A 26004-nucleotide genomic window follows, 5' to 3' on the forward strand; every position below is an offset into this window, starting at 1 on the left:
GACTGCAGTGAACGGAAATCCGCTCACTCATTAACACTGTGGGAACCCAAGAGGGTCTCGGCTGAGATCCAGTCCCAGAAAGGCAGGTGCCTGGAACACACCTATTTACTCCCAGGTCTGTGTTGTAAGATGAGCCTTGGCTCCAAGAGCTCTTGGAGATCCCAGGTCGCCCCTTAAGTGTGTGGGCATTTCACAGACAACATCTTGGGTTACCTGCCTGCAAACTGTGGAAACCTAGTTTGGTTAAGTGTTCCGAACATTGTCTGGGATAACACCACCTGCCTGCCTGGGCAATGTGTGGCTCCCTGGTGTCTCACAGGCCTGTCCAGGACCTGGGTCTCACTGCTCTCCCAGTTTTGCTCCCCATCCATGCTCTGAGGGCACGGGCCCCAGCATTGCTACCTCAGTACCCTAAAGACACGGTGCTGAGCCTGCAGGCGTTGCTCAAGATGGCTTTGCTAAAAGAAACCACTGCTGAAGGCACCAACAGCATCATGATGAGAAATGCAGCTGGAGGAAGTCAGCTGCTGACTGCCGGGGGCAGGGCATCCGGATGAAGGAGGTGAGGAAGATGCCAGTGACCTCAGTACAGGGCAGAACAGAAGCCCACCTGCAGGGGCCCAGAAAGTGCCTCCCCAAATCCACAAGGTCTCCGGCGGGTCCTGGCACATCAAGGGGTCATTCTGTTTTTCCCTGGGCCGGAGGAAGGGTATAACCCCAGAGGAGGTGCAGGTGCCAGCTCACCTGGTCCATCCCATAGTCCAAGGTCATGGTGACCAGGTGCTTCATCTCACTGTCCTCCTTAACATTCTTCAGCTCGATCAGCAGGTGGTGCCACTCCCCGTCGGTCACCCGCAACCCGGACAGCATCACGGACTCCACATCGGAGGGGCCGTGGGACACCTCAAACTGGAGGTAGTTGTTCAGGATCTGGAGCAGGGAGAGCCACACCGACTGATTGGTACAATGACAATGAAAGAGAAAACGTTTTGCAGTCACTTAAACAAGGAAGCTGTGAAAGGAGACTGATGATGTGGCACCAGATACAAGATAGGCTTAAAAATTAGGCAAAGTTGGCCAGGTGCGGTGGCTCAGGCCTGTAATCTCAGCACTTTGGGAGGCTGAGGTGGGTGGATCACCTGAACTCAAAAGTTCGTGACCAGCCTGGCCAACATGGTGAAACCCCATCTTTACTAAAAATACAAAAATTAGCTAGGTGTGGTGACAGGTGCCTGTAATCCTGGCTACTCAGAGGCTGAGGCAGGAGAACTGCTTGAACCTGGGAGGTGGAGGTTGCAGTGAGCTGAGATTGCAGCATTGCACTCCACACTGGGTGACAGAGCGAGACTTGGTCTCGAGAAAAAAAAAAAAAAGTTAGGCAAAGTTGGCTGGGAGCAGTGGCTCAGGCCTTTAATCCCAGCACGTTGGGAGGCCACAGCAGGCGGATCACCTGAGGTCACGAGTTCAAGACCAGCCTGGCCAACATGGTGAAACCTGCCTCTACTAAAAATACTGAAATTAGCCAGGCATGGTGGCAGGCACCTGTAAGCCTGGCTACTCCGCAGGCTAAGGCAGCAGAATCGCTTGAACCTGGGAGTCTACTAGAGGTTGCAGTGAGCCGAGATCGCGCCACTGCACTCCAGCCTGGGAGACAAGAGCGAGACTCTGTCTCAAAATAATAATCATAATTAGACAAAGTTGGCTGGGCGTGGTGGCTCACACCTGTAATTTCAGCACTTTGGGAAGCCAAGGCAGGCGGATTGCTTGAGGCCAGGAGGTCAAGGCCAGCCTGGCAAACATGGCAAAACCTCGTGTCTACTAAAAATACAAAAATTAGCTGGGCATGGTGGTGTGCTCCTGTAATCCCAGCTACTTGGGAGGCTGAGGTGGAAGGATCACTCAAGCCCAGGAGGCAGAGGTTGCAGTGAGCCTAGGTAGCACTACTGCACTTCGACTTGGGTGACAGAGTGAGAACCTGTCTCAAAAAAAAAAAGTATAGGCAAAGTTGTTCTTTGTTGCTGTTGCCTTTAACACTGATCAGAATTGCTTGTCTTATTCTACGGGAAAAAGGATCAATCGCTTCATGGAGATCAAGTAAGGGAAGGGCCAAGAACAAGCCCCATTAGGCTTTTAAGTACTGGGACCCAGCTCGATTCAGGTAACTACTGGGCTCCTATTTTTGGATGTAAACATTATACTTTATAAGACAAGATTTAATCCTCTGTGTTTAATTACATGTATGAAAAAAACAAAAATCAGCATTGCAACTGGCCTAAAACACTCATATTTTAAAATAAGGTAGGCCAAGGGCAGCGTGAAAATCTTAGATCTCCTAAGAAAGGACTTGGCAATTTGGACCACCTCTCCTCTTGAAATCACCTACGAACATGAGACAAAATATTAAAGAATGTCTGTTTGAAGGCACTGAAGTGGCTCCAGGCAAAACAGTTTCAGGCTCACGACCAAGGAAAAGACAGAATCTGCAAAACAGCGTGGCGTGTGCTTCCCTGCAAGGCCGTCAGGTGGTTCTGGAAGACACAGTGGAGGCTGAGCGTGCAGTCAGGTCACGGCTGCCAGGTACCTGAAACCCCTGCCCTCCTTGGCACTCTTCAGCCCTATCAGCAGGTGGTACGACGCTCCATCAGTCGCCTGTGACCTAGAGTCTCAAGATGCCTAAAAGCTTTCTAGGTTCAAGGGGCTGGAGGATTAAAAACTGGGGTTCATGGACTGCCAAGGGTTGTTCCTTGGCTTCTGGTTGGAACCCTGAGGGGTTTACACTAACGATAAAAACGAAAAAGAGCCACCTTTGCAGGACTGGAAGCCCAGCTTTGAACCACCTCAGTCTGTGACTGCATTAAACTCTGTGACTTTGGGAGACCAAGGCGGGTGGATCACCTGAGGTCAGGAGTTTGAGACCAGCCTGACCAACAAGGTGAAACCCCATCTCTACTAAAAATACAAAAAATTAGCTGGGCGTGGTGGCAGGTGCCTGTAGTTCCAGCTGCTTGGGAGGCTGAGACAGGAGAATTGCTTGAACTCGGGAGGCGGAGGTAGCAGTGAACCGAGATCATGCCACTGCACTCCAGCCTGGGCGAAGGAGCGAGACTCCGTCTCAAAAACACACCAACAAAAAAGTCTGTGACTGCATTCAAGTGCTCTGGGAGGGCAAGTGCTCCTAGTGGTTGCCAGAAGCAAACATGGAAGATAATGACATTCCCATCATCCCCATTCTAGTTTCTCTTTTTCTTTTTTTTTTTTTTTTTTTTTTTTTGAGACAGTTTCACTCTTGTTGCCCAGGCTGGAGTGCAATGGCACAATCTCAGCTCACTGTAAACTCCACCCCCCAGGTTCAAGTGATTCTCCTGCCTCAGCCTCCCGAGTAGCTGGGATTACAGGCACCCACCACCACACCCAGCTAATTTTTTGTATTTTTAGTAGAGACGGGGCTTCTCCATGTTGGTAAGGCTGGTCTCGAACTCCTGACCTCAGGTGATCTGCCTGTCTTGGCCTCCCAAAGTGCTGGGATTACAGGCATGAGCCACTGCACCTGGCCCCCATTCTAGTTTCAAATGCTCTCTAGTTTTTCAATAAAATGTCTAGCACTCAATAAAAAATAGCCAAGTATACGAGGATATAAGGTAATATGCTTGAAAACCAAGAGAAGCAAGGAACAGTGGCAACAGACCACAGATTCATCAGACACAGACTCAAAAATAACACTGGGAACCACAAAACTTTCAAGGAAACAGACTCAGTGAGACAATTAGACTTACTTCTGGGTGTAGGTGTTACAGAGATAAGGGTCAAACGGCCATGTTTAAGTACATGTAAGAAGAATCAGAAAACAAGGTTGTAACTAACCTAAGATGCTCATATTTAAAGATAACTTCAAAAAATAGCCTAGATTTTAGAAAAACAACTATTAGCACACTGCTTATATTATACCTGAAATATAAGGATACAGAAAATGTTGAAAGTAAAAGGATAGAAAAAAATACATCATATAAATACCAACCAAAAGACAAATGGTATAGCTACGTTAATATGAGACAAAGTAGACTTAAGGCAAAAGTCCTCACTACAGAAAAAGAGGAATTTCATAATGATAACCAAGTCAATTTGCTGGGAAGATAAATCAGCTCTAAATTTGCATGCACCCAATAACCTGGCCTCAAAATCTATATAGCAAAAATCAAGATTACTAAGAGAAGTAATAGATAAATCTACAGTCAAGGTAGATTTGTAACTAACTTCTCTCAGTAAGTGAGGAGACAAAGGCAAAAAAACAATAATTAAAACCAATAGGCTGGCGCGGTGGCTCACACCTGTAATCCCAGCACTTTGGGAGGCTGAGGCGGGTGGATCACGAGGTCAGGAGATCGAGGCCATCCTGGCTAACACGGTGAAACCCCGTGTCTACTAAAAATACAAAAAAAAAAAAAAAATAGCCAGGCGTGGTAGTGGGCGCCTGTAGTCCCAGCTATTTGGGAGGCTGAGGCAGGAGAATGGCATGAACCCAGGAGGTGGAGCTTGCAGTGAGACGAGATCAAGCCACTGCACTCCAGCCTGGGCGACAGAGCAAGACTCTGTCACACACACACACAAAAAACAATAACGATATAGAATATTTGAATACCACGATTAACAAATTTAACCTACTTGATGTATATAGAACAGTACAGATAACAACTGCAGAGCACACAGGGGCATGTGTACAAAACTGGCTAGAGGCCAGGCACGGTGGCTCACGACTCTAATCCCAATACTTTGGGAGGTGGAGGCAGATCACCTGAGGTCAGGGGATCGAGACCAGCATGGCCTACATGGTGAAACCCCGTCTCTACTAAAAATACAAACATTATCTGGATGTGGTGGCAGGCACCTATAATTCCCGCTACTAAGGAGGCTGAGGCAAGGGAATCACTTGAACCCGGGAGGTGGAGGCTGCAGTGAGCTGAGATTGCACCACTGCACTCCAGCCTGGTGACAGAGTGAAATTCCGTCTCAAAAAAAAAAAAAAAAAGGAAAAAAGAAAAAAAAAACTGACTAGATCTGGGCTGTAAACCACATTTCAAAGCTCTGAAACCACATGGTATACATTCTTTGACCTGCAATTATGCTAAAAACAATACCAAAATGATTTACTAGAAAATGCTACATGAGGCTGGGCGCAGTGGCTCACACCTGAAATACCAGCACTTTGGGAGATCGAGGGGGGTGGGTCACCTGAGGTCAGGAGTTGGAGACCAGCCTGGCCAACATGGTGAAAACCTGTCTCTACTAAAAATACAAAAATTAGCTGGGCGTGGTGGCACACACCTGTAATCTCAGCTACTCGGGAGGCTGAGGTAGGAGAATCCCTCGAACCTGGGAGGCAGAGGTTGCAGTGAGCAGAGTTCACGCCACTGCACTCCAACCTGGGAGACAGAGTGAGACTCCATTTCAAAAAAAAAAGAAAAAGAAAAAAGAAAAGAAAACGCTACATGCTTGCTAACCTAGAAATCTACTTCTAAATATCACATCAGTCTAAGATAAATTCATGAGAGAAAATAAGATACATACAGGTTTTAACTGGCTGTAAAGATTATGTAACTAAAACTGTATTTTGCTTTTTGGTCTCTATTGATAGTTTGGGTTTTTGGTGGGCGGGGGGGCACAAAAAAAACAAAACAGATGCACACCTGGCTAATTTTTGTATTTTTAGTAGAAACAAGGTTTCTCCATGATGGCCAGGCTGGTCTTGAACTCCTGACCTCAGGTGATCCACCTGCCTTGGCCTTCCAAAGTGGTGGGATTACATCCATGAGCCACTGTACCTGGCCTGATAGTTATTTTAAGAAGATAACTTTTCACCTTTTTCTATTTTGTCTTTTTTTTGAGACAGAGTTTCGCTCTTGTTACCCAGGCTGGAGTGCAGTGGTATAACCTTGGCTCACTGCAACCTCTGCCTCCTGGGTTCAAGTGATTCTCCTGCCTTAGCCTCCGGAGTAGCTGGGATTACAGGTATGCACCACCACACCCAGTTAATTTTTGTATTTTTAGCAGAGATGGCGTTTCCCCATGTTGGCCATGCTGGTCTCAAACTCCTGACCTCAGGTGATCCACCCGCCTCAGTCTCCCAAAGTGCTGGGATTACAGGCGTGAGCCACTGCGCCCAGCCTCCATTTTGTTTTCTTTTGTTCTATAGAAGTCAGCTTATTAATTTCCTTTGCTTGGCCGTGCACAGTGGCTCATGCCTGTAATCCCAGCACTTTGGGAGGCCGAGGCGGGTGGATCACGAGGTCAGGAGACCGAGACCATCCTGGCTAACCCGGTGAAACCCTGTCTCTACTAAAAATACAAAAAATTAGCCAGGCGTCGTGGCAGGCGCCTGTAGCCCCAGCTACTCAGGAGGCTGAGGCAGGAGAATGGCGTGAACCTGGGAGACGGAGCTTGCAGTGAGCCGAGATCATGCCACTGCACTCCAGCCCGGGTGACAGAGCGAGACTCCGCCTCAAAAAAAAAAAAAAAAATTCCTTTGCCATCTCTTGCATTGTTCTTGCTTGAAGAACTCGAAAGTGAGCAGATCAGTGATAAAAGTGACGTTATATCTACAAACAAAAGTGATATCCACAGGATGAACCTGTTTTATGGGAGGTAACTGAGAGTGTGTCCCCGGCTCTCAGTCAGAGAGGCATTCAGCAATCTCAAGGTTATCCCACCTGACAAGGTGGGTGGATTTTGGGTGCCCGAGAGCAATTATCCAAATTGCTTGGGCTGTGGGATTACAATGGAGTCTTCTTTGTCCCACCACAGTGGCAGGGGCACAGGAGACATCCTTTGAGGGACAGCCAAACTGCTGCTTTACAGAGCTCACAGGCCGACGGGAGGCCTGCAAGCTGATAATGGCAAGGAGAAATCCCCCAGAACCTTCGGTAACGTGTGGCTGACCGGCCTCTGCGAGCTGCCCTGGGGGCCTTCTGGGTGCCCAGTGGGGTCTGCAGCATCCCCTCAAGGCCACCCCTCCAGCCACCCAGACTTCCACAGGGAGGGCTGGCTGTAGTCCCTGGCAAAATTCCTAATTTTGGGATGAGCCCTCCATGATGTAATTACACAAACAGCACCGGAGTCTGTGGCTTCCAGCACCATTCCTACTGAAAGCGCACTTTTTTCCTACAGAGACCCAACTGCCAAATGACAACTTGCAAGCTCCAGTTCATCACCTGCATCCAACAGCCAATTTAATTTGTTCAGACAGTGAAACCACCACACAGAAAATACCATCCCCAGGCAGCACCGCACTTGCCAAGTTTTGGCCTGGAGCAAGCTTCTGGGGCTGCCTGGGAGACTCATGAAATTACAGGTTTAACAAGGGCCCACAGGCCAGCTGTAATCATCCCTGGCGCACACCACACCTTCCAGGCAATCCGAGAGGTCTGTGCTGGAAAATGCTCCCGAGCTGTGATGGGGAGGAACAGGAGGCTCCCTGTCCAGGCCTGAGCCCCTGCCCCAGCCTCGACCCATCTCCTGAGCCCTCGCTGATCTGCTGAGGGACTGACCTCCACCAGCCTGCTGGGAGCACTCTCGATCCTGCCCCCGCCACCCTCCAACCAGGCACTCATGATGGGGAGGGCATGTGCTGGGCAGTCCCTCTGTCCACCTGCCAACCCTCATGCCAATCTTGGCTATACAGAACTGTTTCTAGATGGGCTGTCCTTAGGAGTGACAGAGAAGGGCCTGTGGCCGTCCCAGGAACCTGGGCAGTAAAAGAACCATAGGGTCCCGAGTGAAGAGCCTCTACGCCTCAGTTTCCCATGTGTGGAACGAGAGCTTGGAGCAGGCACTCCGTAAAATCCATCTCACCTCTCACCATCTGACCTCAGCCCAGCTTCCCCTGATGCGGGATGGTGTCCAGGACACACTGGGCAGCACAAGAAGGCCCAGAGCCCAACGGAGCAAAGGCAATAAGGCATGGCCCCGCCACGGCACACAGCTGATGGCAGAGGACACGCAGCCCAGACGCCGCTTTGGGAGGGACTTCCTGACCACAGGAGCCTGGGGGGGGGGGGTCATCCTGGGAGAACAGGGTGAGTGTTCCCGTGTAGCCGACCCCAAGGCAGGAGAGGAGGCTAACCTAAGGGCAGCATCTCTGTGCGCTGAAGGGAGGTCAGGAGGGAGCCCCAGGCTCACTCTGGTTGGAGATAATGAACAACCAGAAGGAAGTCAGTGCTGCTCTGATACCGTGTGCACCCAGGTCTCATCACATGCGTGCACACACATACACATACAGCCACATGCACACAGACATGCACAAATGTGCACGCATGGAGAGATGCACATGCACAGACTGACATGCACACACACTTGCACGGAGATATGCGCACACACACACATACAAACTTGGAGAAAAGCATAAGAGTCACATCTGTAATCCCAGCACTTTGGGAAGCTGAGGCGAGTGGATCACCTGAGGTCAGGAGTTCGAGACCAGCCTGGTCAACATAGCAAAACCCTGTCTCTACTAAAAATACAACAAATTTAGCCAGGTGTGGTGGTGAGCTCCTGTAATCCCAACTACACTGGAGGCTGAGGCAGGAGAATCGCTTGAACCTGGGAGGCAGAAGTTGCAGTGAGCTGAGGTTACGCCGTCGCACTCCAGCCTGGGCAACAAGAGCAAAACTTTATCTCAAAAAAAACAAAAAACAAAAAACAAAAAACCTAGGATGAAGGAAGGAATAACTCAGTTATGAATCTGTCAAATCAAGACAGAGCGCTCTGCTCAGGCACGGCTCCCACAGGCCACTCCCGTGCCAGGGGATGAGAATTAGGCCTAAGGAGAGACATAAAGGGAGCTTTTTAGGAGGGAGAATTGCCCAGTGAGTTTTCAGAGCTAGACGCTGATCAGAAAGGGTCACAGCAGCTGGGTTTACAGGAGAGCGCCCGTGCCCCGCCATCACTACAGACGGGAATGACCTTCAGATGCACAGGCAGAGGGGCAAGAGGGCAAGCCGAGGGCCGGGCACCCTCCCGGGGAGGCTCCCCATGGCTGCCTCATGCGGCAGAGGGGGTGGCAGAAGGGCAGCCCGATGACAGAAGACAGGGCTCATAACTGTTTCTCAAACAAAGTGTCTATGGAGCATGGAAGATGCGAGCAGAAACCGTGTGGCGCAGAAAACCGGAGGAAAGAGTGCATTCGAATCACCTTCTAAAAGCTGTTCGGAATTTTTATCCAACAAATAAACTTTTGTTTCAAATAAACGAAACAGTAAAGATCAATAAGACAGAGAAAACAGGCAGACAGCGACAGAGCGGGGCTTTAGGCATTTCTGGGCTGAGGCATCTCAAGCTCCCAGAGAAAGTAGACGTTCATTGGTGCCAACCACCACCTGGCTATGGCTTTGTGAGACGGAGTCTCAGTCTTGTCGTCCAGACTGGAGTGTAGTGACACGTTCTCGGGTCACTGCAACCTCTGCCTTCCAGATTCAAGTGATTCCCCTGCCTCAGCCTCCCAGGTAGCTGGGGTTACAGGCCCCCACCACCACGCCTGGCTAATTTTTTTTGTATTTTTAGTAGAGATGGGGTTTCACCATGTTGGCCAGGCTGGTCTCGAACTTCTGACCTCAGGTGATCCACCCGCCTCCGCCACCCAAAGTGTTGGGATTACAGGCATGAGCCACCACCCCGGCCTGCACCTGGCTGCAGCTTTAACTGGTGAGGCCCACTGTTTCCGCCTGAAGTCTCGGCACCTCCCTCAGTTCTGCAATGCCCATGCTCCAGCCAAACCCTCAGGCTAGAGGGAGACCAGAACTGCCGCTGAGCTCTGCTGGGCCCCAGGGTTGGCCCAGCCCCATGCTCCCTCGCTCTGTCTCCGCCTCCCAGAGGAAAGAAAGGGCTGATATTCCCTCTCCTCCTCTTCGGAGAACCCCAGGGGCGGGCGCCGGAGGAAGGGCGAGTAGCAGGTGCCCGAGTGTGCACCAGGAAGCCCAGCGCCTGGGTCCCTCCCTCGGGCACCCACCTAGCAGGTGCCTTGGTGGCACAGGGCCCCAGTCACCTGGAGGCGAAAGCTGGTGGGTCCGCCACTGGTGGCCTCCATCAGAACGCTGTCCTCCTTCCGGGTCCGGAACATGAGCCCCAGGTACCAGGGCACAGAGATGATGACGTTCAGGTCACTCCAGGACACGACGCTCTCACCACTGAAGAGCTGGGGGTGAGGCATGGCTGCGGACACAGGCCCAGGGACCTCAGGTGTCTCCCGAAATCACACGGCCGCGGACTTGGCTGCAGGGGTGGGGGATGGGCCTGCAGGCTAGGCCTGGGCCTTTTTCACTTTAACACTAAGATGGGTCTGAGCCTCCCCTCTGTGACACATCCAGCCCTCACAGTCAGCCACGTGGGCTCCAGAGAAGCGCACCCTGGGACGTGAGCCTCCTTCCTGGGAAGCATGAAGATCTGCAGGCTCCCAGCCACAGATGGGCACGGCAAGGGACTCTCAGGCTTGACAGGAGGCAGACGGGGGCGGGTTCAGGATCCCTGGGCTCAGTGGCTGGGGTGCTGGGGCTGGGCTCTGCCGGCCCAGCCTACCTGTCCCACCCCACACCTGAGGGACTGGGGACCACAGAAGCAGGAGCAGGGGCTCTGCAGAGGACAGTCTCTTGGAGAGGGCAGTGTGAGTCCACAGTAAATGCAGCATATGCCACCAGAGGCTGGATGTGAAGCCCCCTCACGGTGGTCCCGGGCACATCAAGGAGCAATGCCTCCCAAGCCGCCGCGACCGGGGGACTGGACGACGCCGGCCACTCACCTTGCTCACAGTTCTTCCCGCCGAATCGGAGTGGACACTCACACAGATACATATTCCACCTGTTGACACAGGTGCCTCCATTCTGACACCGCCTCCCATCGCAGAAGTTCCTCCGAGCAGCGCAGCCTGGCAACACAGAGCGTGCGGCAGAGCCTGACTCGGAGGAACCGCCCAGGGTCCCCGGCGCCAGACGTGGCATGGGAAACCAGGATGGAATGGACCCGGGGCTGGACGGAAGTCAGACCAGGTCCGAACGCCCCTGGCAACGGCAGGAACATGGGAACTAAGAAGGTGCTGAACGCACTGACCACATTTGGAGACGCTGGGACTCCAGGCCATCACGGCAGCCGGCCTGGTCACCTGGTGACACAGGTGCAAGACCCCAGGATCACGTGTGCCTCGGGTTAGCTGGCTGGGGCACTGCGCCTCGGGTTAGCTGGCTGGGCCAGCAGTGCCAAGGCAACCCCAAACTGCAGATGCAGGAACTGCGGAGATGCGCATCTCCAGCCTGTACCCCGGGTTCCACCCCAGGAGCTGCCCACCGCTGCACACATACATTTCTAAGAAAAACACGGCTCCCCAGGGATCTGCAAGCAGTGACCTCTGTGTGGCTGCCGACGTCCAGCCAGGTGCCACTGCGGCAGCTCCGACGCCCTGATGGCCACCCGTACCTTCCCGGGTGCCATTGTTGGCGATGAATCCAGCCATGTCCACATTTTTGCCGTCGACTGACAGGTTCCGCATGCAGCCCACGAACTGCCGGTTGTGCACTGGGAAGTCTTCTGGCAGGTTGGGGACACCCCCCAGGAGTAGAGGGCCGGTCAGATCCAGGGACCTGGGGAGGTAAAGCCATCTTCTGTGACGTCAGGGCGGGGAGAGGCGGCCACGGCGGGCTGGGCTCCGCAGTTGCTTCTGTGTAGCCTCTGCCACCATAACTACTTCAGAAACCAAGCAGACAGGCGGGGAGAGGCCAGAGTCAGAGGGGGCTCCTGTGTCTGGTGCCGCCACTGGCTCCGCACGCCTCTCTGTGCCTCCGTTTGCTCACACTTGCGTTCAGTCCTGACGATCTGGGTGTTTCACGCTCACCAGTGACCACCAAGCCCCGCCCACCCAGGCTGGTCCACACCGAGACAGGATGTGAGCGCAGGGAGCACAGGTCAAGGCCAGCAGGGACTATACTTTACTCTGGCCTCTGAGACCTTCCAGGAAAAGGAAGGGACTTGAAGGGAGGCCAGAAGAAAATGAGAACCCAGCACTTTGGGAGGCTGAGGCGGGCAGATCACGAGGTCAAGAGATCGAGACCATCCTGGCCAACAGAATGGTCTCTACTAAAAATACAAAAATTAGCTGGGTGTGGTTGGTGGTGCACGCTTGTAGTCCCAGCTACTCGGGAGGCTGTGGCAGGAGGATGGCTTGAGCCCAGGAGGTCAAGGCTTCAGTGAGCTAGGATCGTGCCACTGCACTCCAGCCTGGGCAACAGAGCGAGACCCCATCTCAGAAAAAAACAAAACAACAACAAAAAAACATAAGCCTCTGGGACCAGCTGGCTGACACAGTGCTTCACTTAACAGAGTCCTGGAGTCCCAGGTACCAGAATTTGCGGGGACAAAGCCAGTGATCCATGGAGATGGGGCCGGAGACCGTCTCGGGGTCCGCAAGCCGGCCATCACAACCCTGGGGTCAGCCTGGCCACTCTTGACACATACTTAGGGAGACTTATTCTAGAAGGTCAGAGGGAAGGTGCCCCAACCATGGACAGGGAGTCTGACTCTAGCCTGGAATGAAGTCGCCAGGGCACTGCACCCAGAGTGCCTACGTGGGGCCCTGCCCTGGGAAGGCCGCAGGGTGAGCATGTTTGGGGGTATGGACCCCCAGGGCCTCCCCTCCTGGGATGCTCACTTCTTGGAGCCGGTCTGAGTGCCCTGGGCAGCGCAGCTGTAGTTCCCGATGTCCTTTCCAAAGCGCACAGCCATGGTGGTGTCACAATCATCCACCGTCACCACGGCCATCTTCTCCCCAGACGGCCCATGGGGCAGGCCCAGGTGGCCGATGTTGGGCTGTAAGAAGAGAAAGCACAGAAGGTGTCAGCGTCTTCTCCGCCAGTGCCCTCAGCAGGCGCACCTGTCACTCACAGAGTGAGGAGGACATGGCACAGGGTGGGTGGCACGTAGACAAGGGATGAGAAGCCCCCGGCCTTTAGTTCCCCAAACTAGCTGTGCTGGGCTGCTCAATGCCCCCTCAAGTTCTGCTTCCCAGAATCTCAGAACGTGGCCTGGTCTGGACAAAGAGCTGGTGCTGATGGAATTAGCTAAGATGCGACGTCCTGGAGTAGGCGGGCCCTGATCCAAGATGACTGGTGTTCTCTTAGGAGGACAGATGCTGAGACGCAAAGGCACACAGGGAGAAGCTGCGTGACCGTGGAGGCAGCTGCTGGAGCGGCTGTTTACAAGCCAAGGGCCACCTGGGCCACCAACAGCTAGGAAAAGGCAGGAAGGGTCCTCCCCTTCAGCCTTCGGAGGAGGCACGGCCCTACCCGCGCCTTGACTTATAGGCGCCAGACTGAGAGAGAATCATGTCTGTTGTTTGAGCCACCCTGTCCGTGGTACTTTGTGATGGTGGCCCCAGGAAATGAAGTTGCAGCCAACACCCAAGTCCCGGGGCCCCTCCTGTGAACACCCGCTTCTGCTCTTCTGGGGGTGTCCTCCTGACCACGGCGCCTGGCCAGGTTCGTGCTCCTGGAGTACAGACACCAGGAGGCCACTGCCCGGCCTGCAGACGGCCCCACATCTCCCCTCTAAGGCGTGGAACTCCCTCCCTGGGCCAGGATCGGGTACAAGAGTTCTTCTGGAATCAGTGACCTCGGGTGAAACCTTTCCCTTCTCCAAGAGACTATGGTTTGCCACCCGGGGACAAGCCCACTTTCCCCAGACAGCCCCCGCAGGTCTCAGCTCCTGGTCAGCCCCTCCCAGGACACGAAGCATATCCACCCAGCCAGCCTCAGACTCCCTTCCAGGAGGAAAAGCAGCACCCGCCCTACACAATCCATGCTGGCCACGGAACTTAAGCATGTGGGTCTCGAAGTTCCAGAAACACAGTTGGTGCCAGCTCCAACCGGGACAGGCAACAGAATGTCTTTCATCTGCACAACCTGGATAACAAGACCTACATCTCACGGGTGGCCGTGACGATGAGCCAGGAGATCGCCAGGCAAATGCCACCATGCCCCACAATTGGCACACAATGCGCAGCAGAGCCTCCCCCTCCACCCCAGAGAGAACCTTTTCTTCCAGTCCCAGCAGGGTCCCTCCCACCACCCCTATAAAGGATGGGTTCGATGCCTCCTCCTGATAGTTCTGGGGTCAGTTTGAGTTTATAGCATGATACAATCTCATGCTTCTTTATAAAACGTGGAAATAGATCGTTGTAAAAACGTAGAATTTAATTAAATCATCCTCAGTGCCTTTTAATAGGAAAATAACAACCACATAGTTCATTCAAAAATAAATCTTCAGTTTTTAATAGGAACAAAGTATCTATTTTGATCAGGGAAACGAGGCTGAAAAGCAGGACACACAACTGGAAAGAGGAGCTCAGCCAGATGGCCAAGTTGCATGACTTCAGGGAACCCTGGACACCCAGGCAGCATGCCCTGCCTGGAGTTGTGCAGTGGGCAGCCTGCACAACTGTATGTGGCCACCCCAGCTGAGGCTTCTCCTCCTCTTATCCAATCATCTAACGTGGGTGAGACCCATGACTGTACCTCAATTTCTTTTTGTGCAAGATAACGATTTACTATTAGAACACACATCCTCTCTGTGTTACAGGGAATTGAGGATGATATCAACAGAGATACCTGAGTTTCCCACACGCCCTTCTCTGTAAATCCAAGGGAGGCTTCTACCATGACCCCTGGTATTCGAGTGCATGGATCACCTTTTTCATTTTTCTTTTACATCAGCTGATGAAATCACAAGGTCTGATAAGCTGTCTCCTTGAAGACTCCACTTTTGGTTAAGCAACAGGTAGGTGAGTGCATTAAAAATCATCTGTTTTCTCGCTCTGTAACGCGGCCCACTTTGGAAAACGCGTGGAAGTGCCCATTATGGGATGCTTAAATGTGAGATGCGATCCCAGGGAAAGGAGAAGCTCCCCTCACTGTGTGAGCCCCACCTTATCTTTACAACTTATAATTTACATTTTTGGGGCTGGGCGTGAGACTGCTGGAGGAAGGGCGTAAGTAGCATTTACACTGGGAAGGCTTTCATGACATTAAGCTGCTGTTTACAAAACTGCAGTTGCTGTAAACTGCTGCTGGTAATCAATGGCTCAGAGCTACGGATTCAAGCAAAAAACAGCAGGATAAAGAAAGCTGGAGGCAAAAGACAAAGCCAATGCAATCCACGCTTGTTTTTCGAGTGGCACTGACTCATGTGAGACACCCACTGCTAGGACACCTGACTTCAGTCTGGCCTTCGTGAATCAGAGCAGCAGGCACAGGGCGTTTAGGAAACGGTCTCTGATAGACAGCGCCCAGCATGTGCTGCTCGATTCTGACTCCCAGAGACACCCACCGGCGGCCACTGGGTCAAAAGTAACAGCACTTTTGGCGAAAGAGCCGAATGTTCTCAGGTGGAGAGCTGGAAGAACCAGCAGGAGGGCTGCACAGAGGAGCGGGGGAATCTGTGGGGTCTGAGGTCCCTGCTGCTCGGAGGAGAAATCACAGCATCCCGATGGCCCATCCCTCTCCTGTCACCCCTGAATAGGTGCTAAGTGAGGCCCTGGTTTAAAATGCCCGCCTCTCGGCGAGCGTGGGTTTAATGCGTAGGCTAACCGTCCACTCTCCCGCCTCTTGGTGACTGTGGGTTTAACACGCAGGCTAACCGTCCACTCTCCCGCCTCTCGGCGAGTGTGGGTTTAACGCGCAGGCTAACCGTCCACTCTGCGGTTGAGGCCAGCAAGTGTCGCGGAGGCAGGGAGTGCATAGACACGGTGCTGTGGGTGACCTGAGACGCACAGACGGGGGTCCCCAAAGCATTAAACGCAGAACTACTACATGACCCAGCACCACCAGCCCCAGGCGTGTACCCAAAAGAACTGAAAACAGGAACTCAAAAACCAGTTCATGAGTGTTGACGGCATTGCTATTTACAACTCACAAGAAGTGGAAACCACCTAAATGTCCATCAGTAGATGAGTGGGCAAACTGTGGCCCATCCCTGCACCGGAATCCCAGCCACCGAAAGGCACGAAGCACTGATACACAACGGTGCGGGGGTCCCAGAACACATCATGCTCAGTGAAAGCAGCCAGACACGAAAGGCCATGCACCGCACGACTCCATTCCTACACGATGTCCAGGACAGGCACATCCACAGACACAGAGCACACAGATGTTGCCAGGAGCTCAGGGAGGAGGATGGGGGGTGACTGCTAATGGTATGGGGTGATGAAAATACTTCTTTTGAGATGGAATCTCGCTCTGTCACCCAGGCTGGAGTGCCGTGGCATGATCTCGGCTCACTGCAACCTCCGCCTCCCAGGTTCAAGCGATTCTCCTGCCTCAGCCTCCCAAGTAGCTGGGACTACAGGTGCCCATCACCACACCTGGCTAATTTTTGTATTTTTAGTAGAGATGGGGTTTCACCATGTTGGCCAGGCTGGTCTCGAACTCCTGACCTCAAGTGATCCACCTGCCTCGGCCTCCCAAAGTGCTGGGATTACAGGCATGAGCCACCGCACCATCCAGTCTGGGTGATGAAAATATTTTATTATTTTTTAAAAAGTTACTATTGGTCAACTGATGGCATGAAAACATTTTAGATCTCAATAGAAGTGGTGTGGAACAATACTCTGAATATACTAGAAGCCCCTTTAAAGCTTAATTTTATGCTATGTGAACTTCACCTCAATAAGGAAAAAATTAAAAAAAAAAAAAGATTCCTGGGTGGGCATCCCCCCCTTCACCAGCCCCCTGCCACTCTCCACCTGAAGAACTTTTGGGAAGATCCTTCCAATTTTTCCCTGACATGGAGAGAAAATGCATTATTTGGCCTTCCTGCCAGGTGGCTATGAGTGATAAAACGCAGTCAGAGAGGTGAACATTCTCCAGGAGGGGTCGAGAGGCGCGTGGACAATTACACAGGCTGCTTGAATGGGGATAAGTGAAGACAACAGCAGATGTGTGTGATCTGGGCTCAGATCATCCATTTTTGTCAAAGGAAGACAAAGTGCGTCTCCGCTGAAAGGCCGGCGTGGAGCACGAGGCGGCGGCAGAGAAAAGACTACGTGGTGGTAACAGCTCCAGACTGTGGGGTGGCGCGTCCGCCTCTGAGTTTTACACAGAGAAAGCAGCTCAAGCAGCTTCCGCAGGGCACTGGCGTGTGGTGTCCGGCCGGGAAAAGCACTTGGTGGCTTGGCTGGGTCACAGCTGACGATGAATGGTACAGGTTGCGGGCGGGCGGATAAGGAATGAGACAGACGAACCGCCTCCTCACATTTCTAAGAGGAATTTTTAAAGTTTGCCACATATTTATACAAAAGAAAAAGACAGCATGGGAATGAAGGGGGCCACAGGGTCGTATCTGAGTTTTTTCTCAATTCTTGTGTTGGAAGGCGCTAGGCAAAGGATGAGCCAAGGCCAGCACGGTGGAGGCCCCAGCGCCCCGGCACCTGCCCTTCCAGGGCTCAGCTGGGTACTGTGCAGCAGCCGGCCAGGCCCAGAGGACCCCCCCAACCCCTGCACCAACACCCCTTGCAGGAAAGGCCTCAATTCCCAGGCCTCGCTTCCAGGACGTAAAGCTCAGTAGCTGGACCTGGTCACTCAGGCCGAGCAAGGCAGGCAGCGCACACAGTGACTGGAGACAGCAGGGGCTGCCCACGGTGCCTCTACACCCCTTGGCAGACAACCCTGGCCAGCACAGGCTCCCTGGGGCAGGCGGAAACAGAGCCAGCAAGGAAAGGCCACATGCTCACTCCTGCAGCCACCTGAGAAAAAAACTACAGTGCCGCTGAGCACTGCAAGGAGTGGCCCAGAAGCGCTAAGCTGTGCAGATCCGGATTCCCGCTCCAGGAGTCATCCCTGGGGTCCAGCCTCTTCTTATTTTCCTTCAAGGTATTTTCTTCCCTGTGTGCAGGCCCTCCCCCTTGGCCTCCACTCAGCCGCTCTACGCAGTGCTGGGAGTTTTTGTGTGCGCACAAAAGCGTTTGGTCCTTACGAAGTGCTCACATTTCTCCAGCCTTTTAACCTGCTGCAGACGATTCTGCATTGGGAGGTCGGTGGGGGTACGGTTTCAATGCTGGGGAAGGTAGCAGGGGAAGGCGGTGTGGGGGTGGGAGGGGCACGTCTTAGGAAATGAATGAATTCATGTTCTGTGTCAGAAATGATTAACCAACGTTCATATCAAAGAATTCACAGATGGCTGGACCTCAGGAATGTCTGTAGAGTCAAACTGCAGCGCTGAACGTTCCATGCTGTCATTTCTCAAGATGACAAGGTTCAGGCCTGTCTGGCCGACAAATGCCCCAGGAAATGTGGGCAAGACCCCGTGCCAGTTCTGGCACGGAGACGACAAGCTCTCCCTCGGAGGCAGCCACTGCAGTTCTCCGAAGCTGCTTGGGAAAGTGGTGGGAAGGGTCACGAGGAGCAAATTCACGCAGATGCACACAACCTTCCAGAATTCAAACTGGACTCCCAGGAGCCTCGGACAGGACTTTGCCAGAATGCAAACCTCAGACCAAGCTGCTACTTCCTGGTGGTCCCAATACCCCTAAGGCAGGTAACAGGACCCTGTTCTGCCAGGTAGCCACCCTCTACACAGGGGCTGCCGGCTGCTTTTGATGACCTGGCTCGAAGGGTGCGGTATCCCCCCAGGGCTGTGAGCAGCAAACCATCTGGAAGCCCAACTGAGCCACTGGGCCACCGGGTGGGGAGGGCAGCTCCACACTATCCCAGGTTGTAAGGGGAACTCAAGTTCCTCTGCCCAACTCTGGCTGAGGGGGACAGGTGCTCCTGAATCCCTCACCTGCCAGGGACCTGGGGCAGAAGACATACTCTATGAGCCTAGGCAGACTCTTCTAGAAAGTGGGTAAGTGCATAGCTGCTATCTCTAGGGCTGTTTGGGAATGAAATGAAAGGACGGATCTGAGCAGTGCAGTGTCTGAGCTGGCGTGGCTGATATTACTATCATCCTCATTCTCAACTCAGGGTCCAGCTGGGCGGGCCCAAGGCCGGCGGGGGGCTCACAGGACAGCAGTGTCCACAGCATCCAACGAACATCACCTCCTTAAAGCCAAGGGTCCATATCCTGCCCCTACTTGGGAAAGTCACATGACTTCCCTGCATGCCAGGACTTGGCTGTACAACTGGGGGTAAAAATAGCATCTTCCTCGTGGGACACATGAATGACATGTGTGAAGTGCCTGCAGCCATGCCTGCTGCTATTGTTATTTCTTGAAAAGATGTGAAGAAAAGCAAAATAACGTGCAAGTGGTTTTCTCAAGTTTCGCTGTTTTAATACTTCCCTATATTAAAATAACATAATACAGGGGCTGAACGCAGTGGCTCACGCCTGTAATCCCAGCACTTTGGGAGGCCGAGGTGGGCGGATCACTTGCAGTCAGGAGTTTGCGACCAGCCTGGCCAACAAGGTGAAACCCCATCTCTACTGAAAAAATACAAAAAAAATTAGCCAGGCATGGTGGTGGGGGCCTGTAATCCCAGCTACTTGGGTGGCTGAGGTGGAAAATCGCTTGAACCCGGGAGACGGAGGTTGCAGTGGGCCGAGACTGTGCAACTGCACTCCAGCCTGGGCGACAGAGCAAGATTCCGCCTCAAAATAAATAAATTAATTAAAATAAAATATAACATAAAATCATAAAGTTGATTTTTACATCTTTAAAGAAAAAAGCAGCAAGTAAGCAACTCGTGCAATTAGCCTCTCCGCTGAAACCGCAGGCTCTTCTCCAGGAGCTAAGACGCAAAGCCACCTGCAGCTTGGAGTTCGGGCACTGGCCCGCCATTTCCTCCATTTATTCAACTATCCAAGAAAGTAACGCACGGTGCTATTAGGCTTATTGTGGGAGCATTAGAAAAGTTTTCAACAAAGGTCAGAACCAACTGGTCACCTAGAGATTCTTAAAGAAATCACACAAAGCCTTTTATTTCTCAGGCAAGGGGGTCTAACCCATTTCCCCGATGATTCTGGCCAAAGACAAAAGTGAGGAGCTCTGTGCTTTCCTGATGGACGTATACAGTACATTTGGAAACACAAGAACCGTGGGTCCAGAGGCAGGAGTCCCCTGGGCAAGCGTGCTCAGCACTGGACGGAGATAAGCTCCTCCTACAGAGCTCCATGATCCCCGTGGTAGTTAATTTTGTTCTGGAAATGATCCAGCAGGGCACCGTGCCAGCCCCCACTGAGCCAGACCCTGGACCAAAGCCCCCAGTTCCATGGGAGGAAGCCAGGGCCATCTCAGCCCTGCTCCTTTGGGGCTCAGCCATCGGGACCAGGTCACCTCTGCGGCCAGGCTACTCCCCCAGGTGTTTTGGGAGCCTGGGAATTATATGGGGATTTGCTCAGAGGGGGGTCTTCTTGCCAATGACAAATGAAGGGCCAAAATGCAGTGAGATACAGCGCCTTCTTGGAAATCAACACGTTCCTTCTCTTGGGGATTTTACAGGCAAAAAGTTGCTTGGTACAACCTGAGGGACCCTCAAGCACCCAACAAGAAGCTCACTCATGTTCCTCTATGGGTGGGAGGCATCTCAATCCGAATGCTACTCCCAGCTAGAGAAATCCTGACAAGCGGGACAAGGAGGAACGCACACTTCCGAGCTGCAGCCTCCCGGGGCCTCCTCCACACGGGTACCGGGACAGAGTGCCTGGGATGGGGCCTCCGAGCTCAGCCCCCACAACACAGTAGCCTGAGTGTCCCGGGAAAAACAGGAGAAAGCTTCAGGAAGGATGGCAGGTGAGCTACAGCTCCCTCGAAAATGACTTTTCTGAGCAAGCAGAAAAAGCTTACCAGAAATGTGTACACTCGCCCACTCACACTCACGTGTGTACACTCACCCACACTCGTGCATACTCAAACCCACACGTGCACACTCACCACTCACACTCAAATGCGCCCTCACCCATGCACATGCACTCATACTCGTGCACATTTACCCACGCTCACGTGCATACCCGCATTCACACCCACATGTGCACTCCCACACGTGCCTTCACTCACATTCATGTGCACTTATTCATACGCTCACACGTACACTTACCCAAACTCATGCACACTCAACCCACGCACACATGCACGCACCCTTATGTACACTCACCCACAATCATGTGCATACTCAAACCCACGTGCACTTACCCACACTCACACTCAAATGTGCACTCACCCACACGTGCGCTCATACTCACTTGTGCACACCTACCCACACTTGTGCATACTCATCCACATTCACACTCACATATACACTCACCCACTCAAATGTGCCCTCACCCACATGTGCACACCTACCCACACTCGTACATACTCACATTCACACCCACATATGCTCACCCACTCAAATGTGCACTCACCCACACACGTGCACTCATATATGCACACTCAGCCACTCATGTGCACTCACATGTGCACTCATATGCACTCACCCACTCACGTATGCACTCACGTGTGCACACGTGGACACACCCACTCACGTCATTCATACTTGCATGTGCACACACAGATATACTAGCACACACTTGTGTGCACACATGCTCACCCATACTCGTGGTCATGCTTGCACAATATACTCACCTGTGCACACTCACCTTGCGCACAGTCTTGCACACTAACACATGCTCATACAAAGTCACGGCCTGCTCCTGTAAAGACCTAATAGTCCCCTCTCTGTCCTCGATCTGGGCCCGCAGGACCCCCTTCCTTAGTCCCCCTGCCTCCTCTTGCCCTGATGACCTTTCTGACCAGCCTCCCTCCCTCCTGGCCTGCAGGCCACTAAGGGATGACATGCTCAGTATCTGTGTGATAAGGTGAAGGTGGGGAGAGGGCTGAATTGGGGGACAGAGCATGGAAGCGCCTGGAAAAGACAGGGAGAAGGTGGGGGCCGGGGATGGTCACGGCAGGAAAACGCGACAGCCCTGGGATGGCACGTCCCAGAGCAGCAGATACACGGGTGGGTGAGAGATGCTGGGTCCATGGCTCCGCCTAAACCCAGCCCTCCCATCATCTACTCTGTGCCTCAGTTTCCTCATCTGTGAAACAGCAACAGCACCTCCTCCTCCAGTAGCTAACATGAGGATCACGTGGGGGACACACATGAGCCTGGCACAAGACAGGACATCAGCCAGTACACTTCAGCCACCACCACCCTCCCTGCCGAGGTGCTGGGGGGGCAGAGGCGGGAAAGGCCAGGAGCCCAGAGAGGGGAGGGAGGCAGCCGTGGCACAGTGCATCTCAGAGCCCCAGCAGTGAGGGGTTGGGTGGGGTGGGAAGGATGGGGGTGAGACAGAGGCTGCTGGAGGACAGTGGCTATGATGCCAGACAGGAAGCAACCTCAGCCGGGCGTGAAACTGAGGGCTGCTCCAGCCCTGGGGCGACTTTCCATAACAGGGTTCTGTAACACAAAGGCCCAGGGTGGGGCGGCGCTTGCCTCCGGGAATCACCATGTTTCCATAGCAGGTGACTTTCTACCACCTGACCAGGCCCGTGTTTGGGAACGGAAACCAAGTGACTTATCTGTCACATCACACAGCAGCAGCGGGGCAGCCCCCACCTGCCACAGCGCCTGCAGGCAGGGCCCTGCACCACCTTTCTGGCAGAGCTCGCTAGCCACCTGAAGACCCCTCTGTCGGCTTCTATGCCCCCATCACTTGGGCTCAAGGAGGCAGGAACATCCTGAGTCCGAGATGCAGGGTAAGTAAAGGCAGTGGCCGCTGACTTCACCACCTGACGGGAGCACGTGCAGACTGCCTTCGCAGAGGCCCCACTAGTGGATTTGACAGAACACCTGCTGGGGCTGGAGAAGCCAGAGAAGCTCATGAAGGGCGTGACCTTTCACGCAGCCACGGAACACCTGGGGAGCATCCCCATCCCTCCTCTTAAACACAGAACTTCCTGTGAGACAGAAGCAAAGCCAACAAGGCCCTGAGGGCAAAATTACCAGCCTGCGTGGCCGCCTCCTTTATCATAAGGATTTTACATACTTTGCAAGGCTTAATTAACTTTGTAAAAGTTTAGCTTCTTTATCTTACATATTCTGTATATCCAATTATCTTTTTGTTTATTTTTTTATTTTATTTTTGAGACAGAGTCTCACTCTGTCGCCCAGGCTAGAGTGCAGTGGCACGGTCTTGGCTCACTGCAACCTCTACCTCCCAGGTTCAAGAGATTCTCCTGCCTCAGCCTTCCGAGTAGCTGAGATTATGGGCACCTGCCACCACGCCCGGCTAATTTTTTTGTATTTTTAGTAGAGATGGGGTTTTTGCCAGGTTGGCCAGGCTGGTTTTGAACTCCTGACTTCAAGTGATCTGCCTGCCTCGGCCTCCCAAAGTGCTAGGATTACAGGCGTGAGCCACCGTGCCTGGCCCTCAAATGATTTTTTTAAACAGAATATTTAAAAGAAAAAAACAGGGCCGGGCGCAGTGGCTCACACCTGTAATCCCAGCACTTTGGGAGGCCAAGGGGGGCGGATCACGAGGTCACGTGATTGAGACCATCCTGGCTAACACGGTGAAACCCCATCTCTACTAAAAAAAATAATAATAATAAAAATAAATAAATAAATAAAAATTAGCCGGGCATGGTGGTGGGCGCCTGTAGTCCCAGCTACTCAGGAGACTAAGGCAGGAGAATGGTGTGAACCCAGGAGGCGGAGGTTGCAGTGAGCTGAGATCACGCCACTGCACTCCAGCCTGGGCGACAGAGCGAGACTCCATCTCAAAACAAAAAAACAAAAATGGCTCATAGTCCCATGACCCAGATAACTGCTATATTGTTTTTTTAAATACAAAGAACTCAAGTGCATGTAAGAAGGCACAGAAGGGCATAAAAGGAACACGAAATCCACCTCACTTTGCATCCTTCTTCCCATTGGTATCCACCTTTCCTATAAGGGCCGCGATGATGCCTCCTGCACTGTACGTCTGGCCTCTGCAATGCCACCTCCTGCTCTTGCCACCAATGGTCCATGTCTCTACCTAGAGGCTGGGCTTGGCCACATGACCTGGGCAACAGGACATCAGGGCACAAGGACACGAGATAAGGCCTGGAAAGCACCGTGCACTGGGACTCGCCCTCTCTGCTGCTAGGAACCCCCTGCCACCAAGTGAACAGCCAGGGTGGCCTGCTGGAAGATGAGAAGCCCCAGCTGCCATGGCTAACGGCCAGGTCATATGAGTGAGGCCTTCACACAGCCCTGGCTGAATCGCATAGACCAGAAGAACCAGCAGCCAAACCACTGCATCACCAGGAATAATAAATATCTGATCAAGACTCCATGCTGGCCAGGCGCGGTGGCTCACGCCTGTAATCCCAGCACTTTGGGAGGCCGAGGGGGGCAGATCACCTGAGGTCAGGAGTTCAAGACCAGCCTCAACATGGAGAAACCCCGTCTCTACTAAAAATACAAAATTAGCCGGGCGTGGTGGTGCAGGCCTGTAATCCCACCTACTCAGGAGGCTGAGGCAGGAGAATTGCTTGAACCTGGGAGGCAGAGGTTGCGGTGAGCCGAGATCGCGCCTTTACACTCCAGCCTGGGCAACAGGAGCGAAACTTCGTCTCAGAAAAAAAAAAAAAAAAAAAAGACTCCATGCTTTAGGCAGTTTATGACCTTGAAAAAGCTATCCGATGAGCACTATTAACAAGTATGGGCCGGGTGCAGTGGCTCACACCTACAATCCAGCACTTTGGGAGGCCGAGGCAGGTGGATCACCTGAGGTCAGGAGTTCGAGACCAGCCTGGCCAACATGGTGAAATCCCATCTCTACTAAAAATACCAAAATTAGCCAGGCGTGGTGGTGGGCACCTGTAATCCCAGCTACTTGGGAGGCTGAGGGCAGGAGAATGGCTTGAACCCAGGAGGCGGAGGTTGCAGTGAGCCGAGATTGTGCCAGCCTGGGTGACAGAGTGAGACTGCATCTCAAAACAAACAAAGAAAAAAAACACAAGTTTGTTGTTTTGGAGAGCATAGGGTTATCCTTCAGAAAAACATATGTATATACCAGCAAATATTGTAAATCTTTAAAAAAATTTTTTTTTTTTAAGACAAGAGTCTCACTCTTTCGCCCAGGTTGGAGTGCAGTGGTACAATCATGGCTTACAGCAGCCTCGACCTTCCAGGCCCAACTAATCCTCCCACCTCAGCCTCCCAAGCAGCTGGGACCACAGGCACATGCACCACATACCTGGCTAATGTTTTTTTTTACTTTGTATTTTGAAGAGATGTATTCTCCCTATGTTGCCCAGGCTGATCTTGAACTCCTGGGCTCAAGCAATCCTCCCACCTTAGCCACCCAAAGTGCTGGGGTTACAGGCGTGAGCCACCACACCTGGCCTAAAAGTTATTTTGATGAAACTTTCTATTTTGAGACAATTTTAGATGTACATGCAATTGTAAAACAATAATACAGAGATATCCCATGTACCCCTTACGGTTTCCATCCATGGAAACACCCTGCAAAAAGATAGTATAATATCAAACCCAGGTACAAACACTGACACAGTCCAGACAGAACGTTCCATCACTGCAAGGACCCTGCCTGTGTCCTATCATAGCCACACCCACTTCCCTCCTGTCCCCAGCCCAATCCCAGGCAACCACTACTCTGTTTTCCATTGTTATTCTGTCGTATTAAGAATGTCATAAATGCCAGGTGCAGTGACTTATGCCTGTAATCCCAACACTTTGGAAGCCCGAGATGGGTGGATTACTTGAGGTCAGGAGTTCAAAACCAGCCTGACCAACATGGTGAAACCCCTTCTCTACTAAAAATACAAAATTAGCCGAGCATGGTGGTGTGTGCCTGCAATCTCAGCTACTTGGGAGCCTGAGGCAGGAGAATCACTTGAACCCAGGATGTGGAGGTTGCAGTGAGCTGAGATCGTGCCACTGCACTCCAGCCTGGGATACAAGGCAAAACTCTGTCTAAAAAACAAACAAACAAAAAAACACAATGTCATACAAACGGAATCACATAGTATGGTCCTTTTGGGGGTTGCCTTTT

The 26004-nt window shown here is 52.6% G+C and overlaps 1 protein-coding gene across 2 annotated transcripts in view; it reads right to left on the reverse strand.

The window, feature by feature from the left end:
• Window positions 1–26004, reverse strand: part of CELSR1 (cadherin EGF LAG seven-pass G-type receptor 1) — a 185724-nt gene that overhangs the window by 42837 nt on the left and 116883 nt on the right. For both annotated transcript variants that reach the window (XM_034951717.4, XM_034951716.4), the window contains exons 6-10: window positions 12680–12837; window positions 11452–11615; window positions 10781–10906; window positions 10031–10197; window positions 745–930 (exon numbers count right to left, since the gene is read on the reverse strand). In XM_034951717.4, the coding sequence (XP_034807608.3) occupies window positions 745–930; window positions 10031–10197; window positions 10781–10906; window positions 11452–11615; window positions 12680–12837 (801 nt within the window). The remainder of the gene's footprint in view (window positions 1–744; window positions 931–10030; window positions 10198–10780; window positions 10907–11451; window positions 11616–12679; window positions 12838–26004) is intronic.

The sequence above is a fragment of the Pan paniscus genome, chromosome 23 (assembly GCF_029289425.2).
Source record: "Pan paniscus chromosome 23, NHGRI_mPanPan1-v2.0_pri, whole genome shotgun sequence".
Classification (NCBI taxonomy): Eukaryota; Metazoa; Chordata; class Mammalia; order Primates; family Hominidae; genus Pan; species Pan paniscus.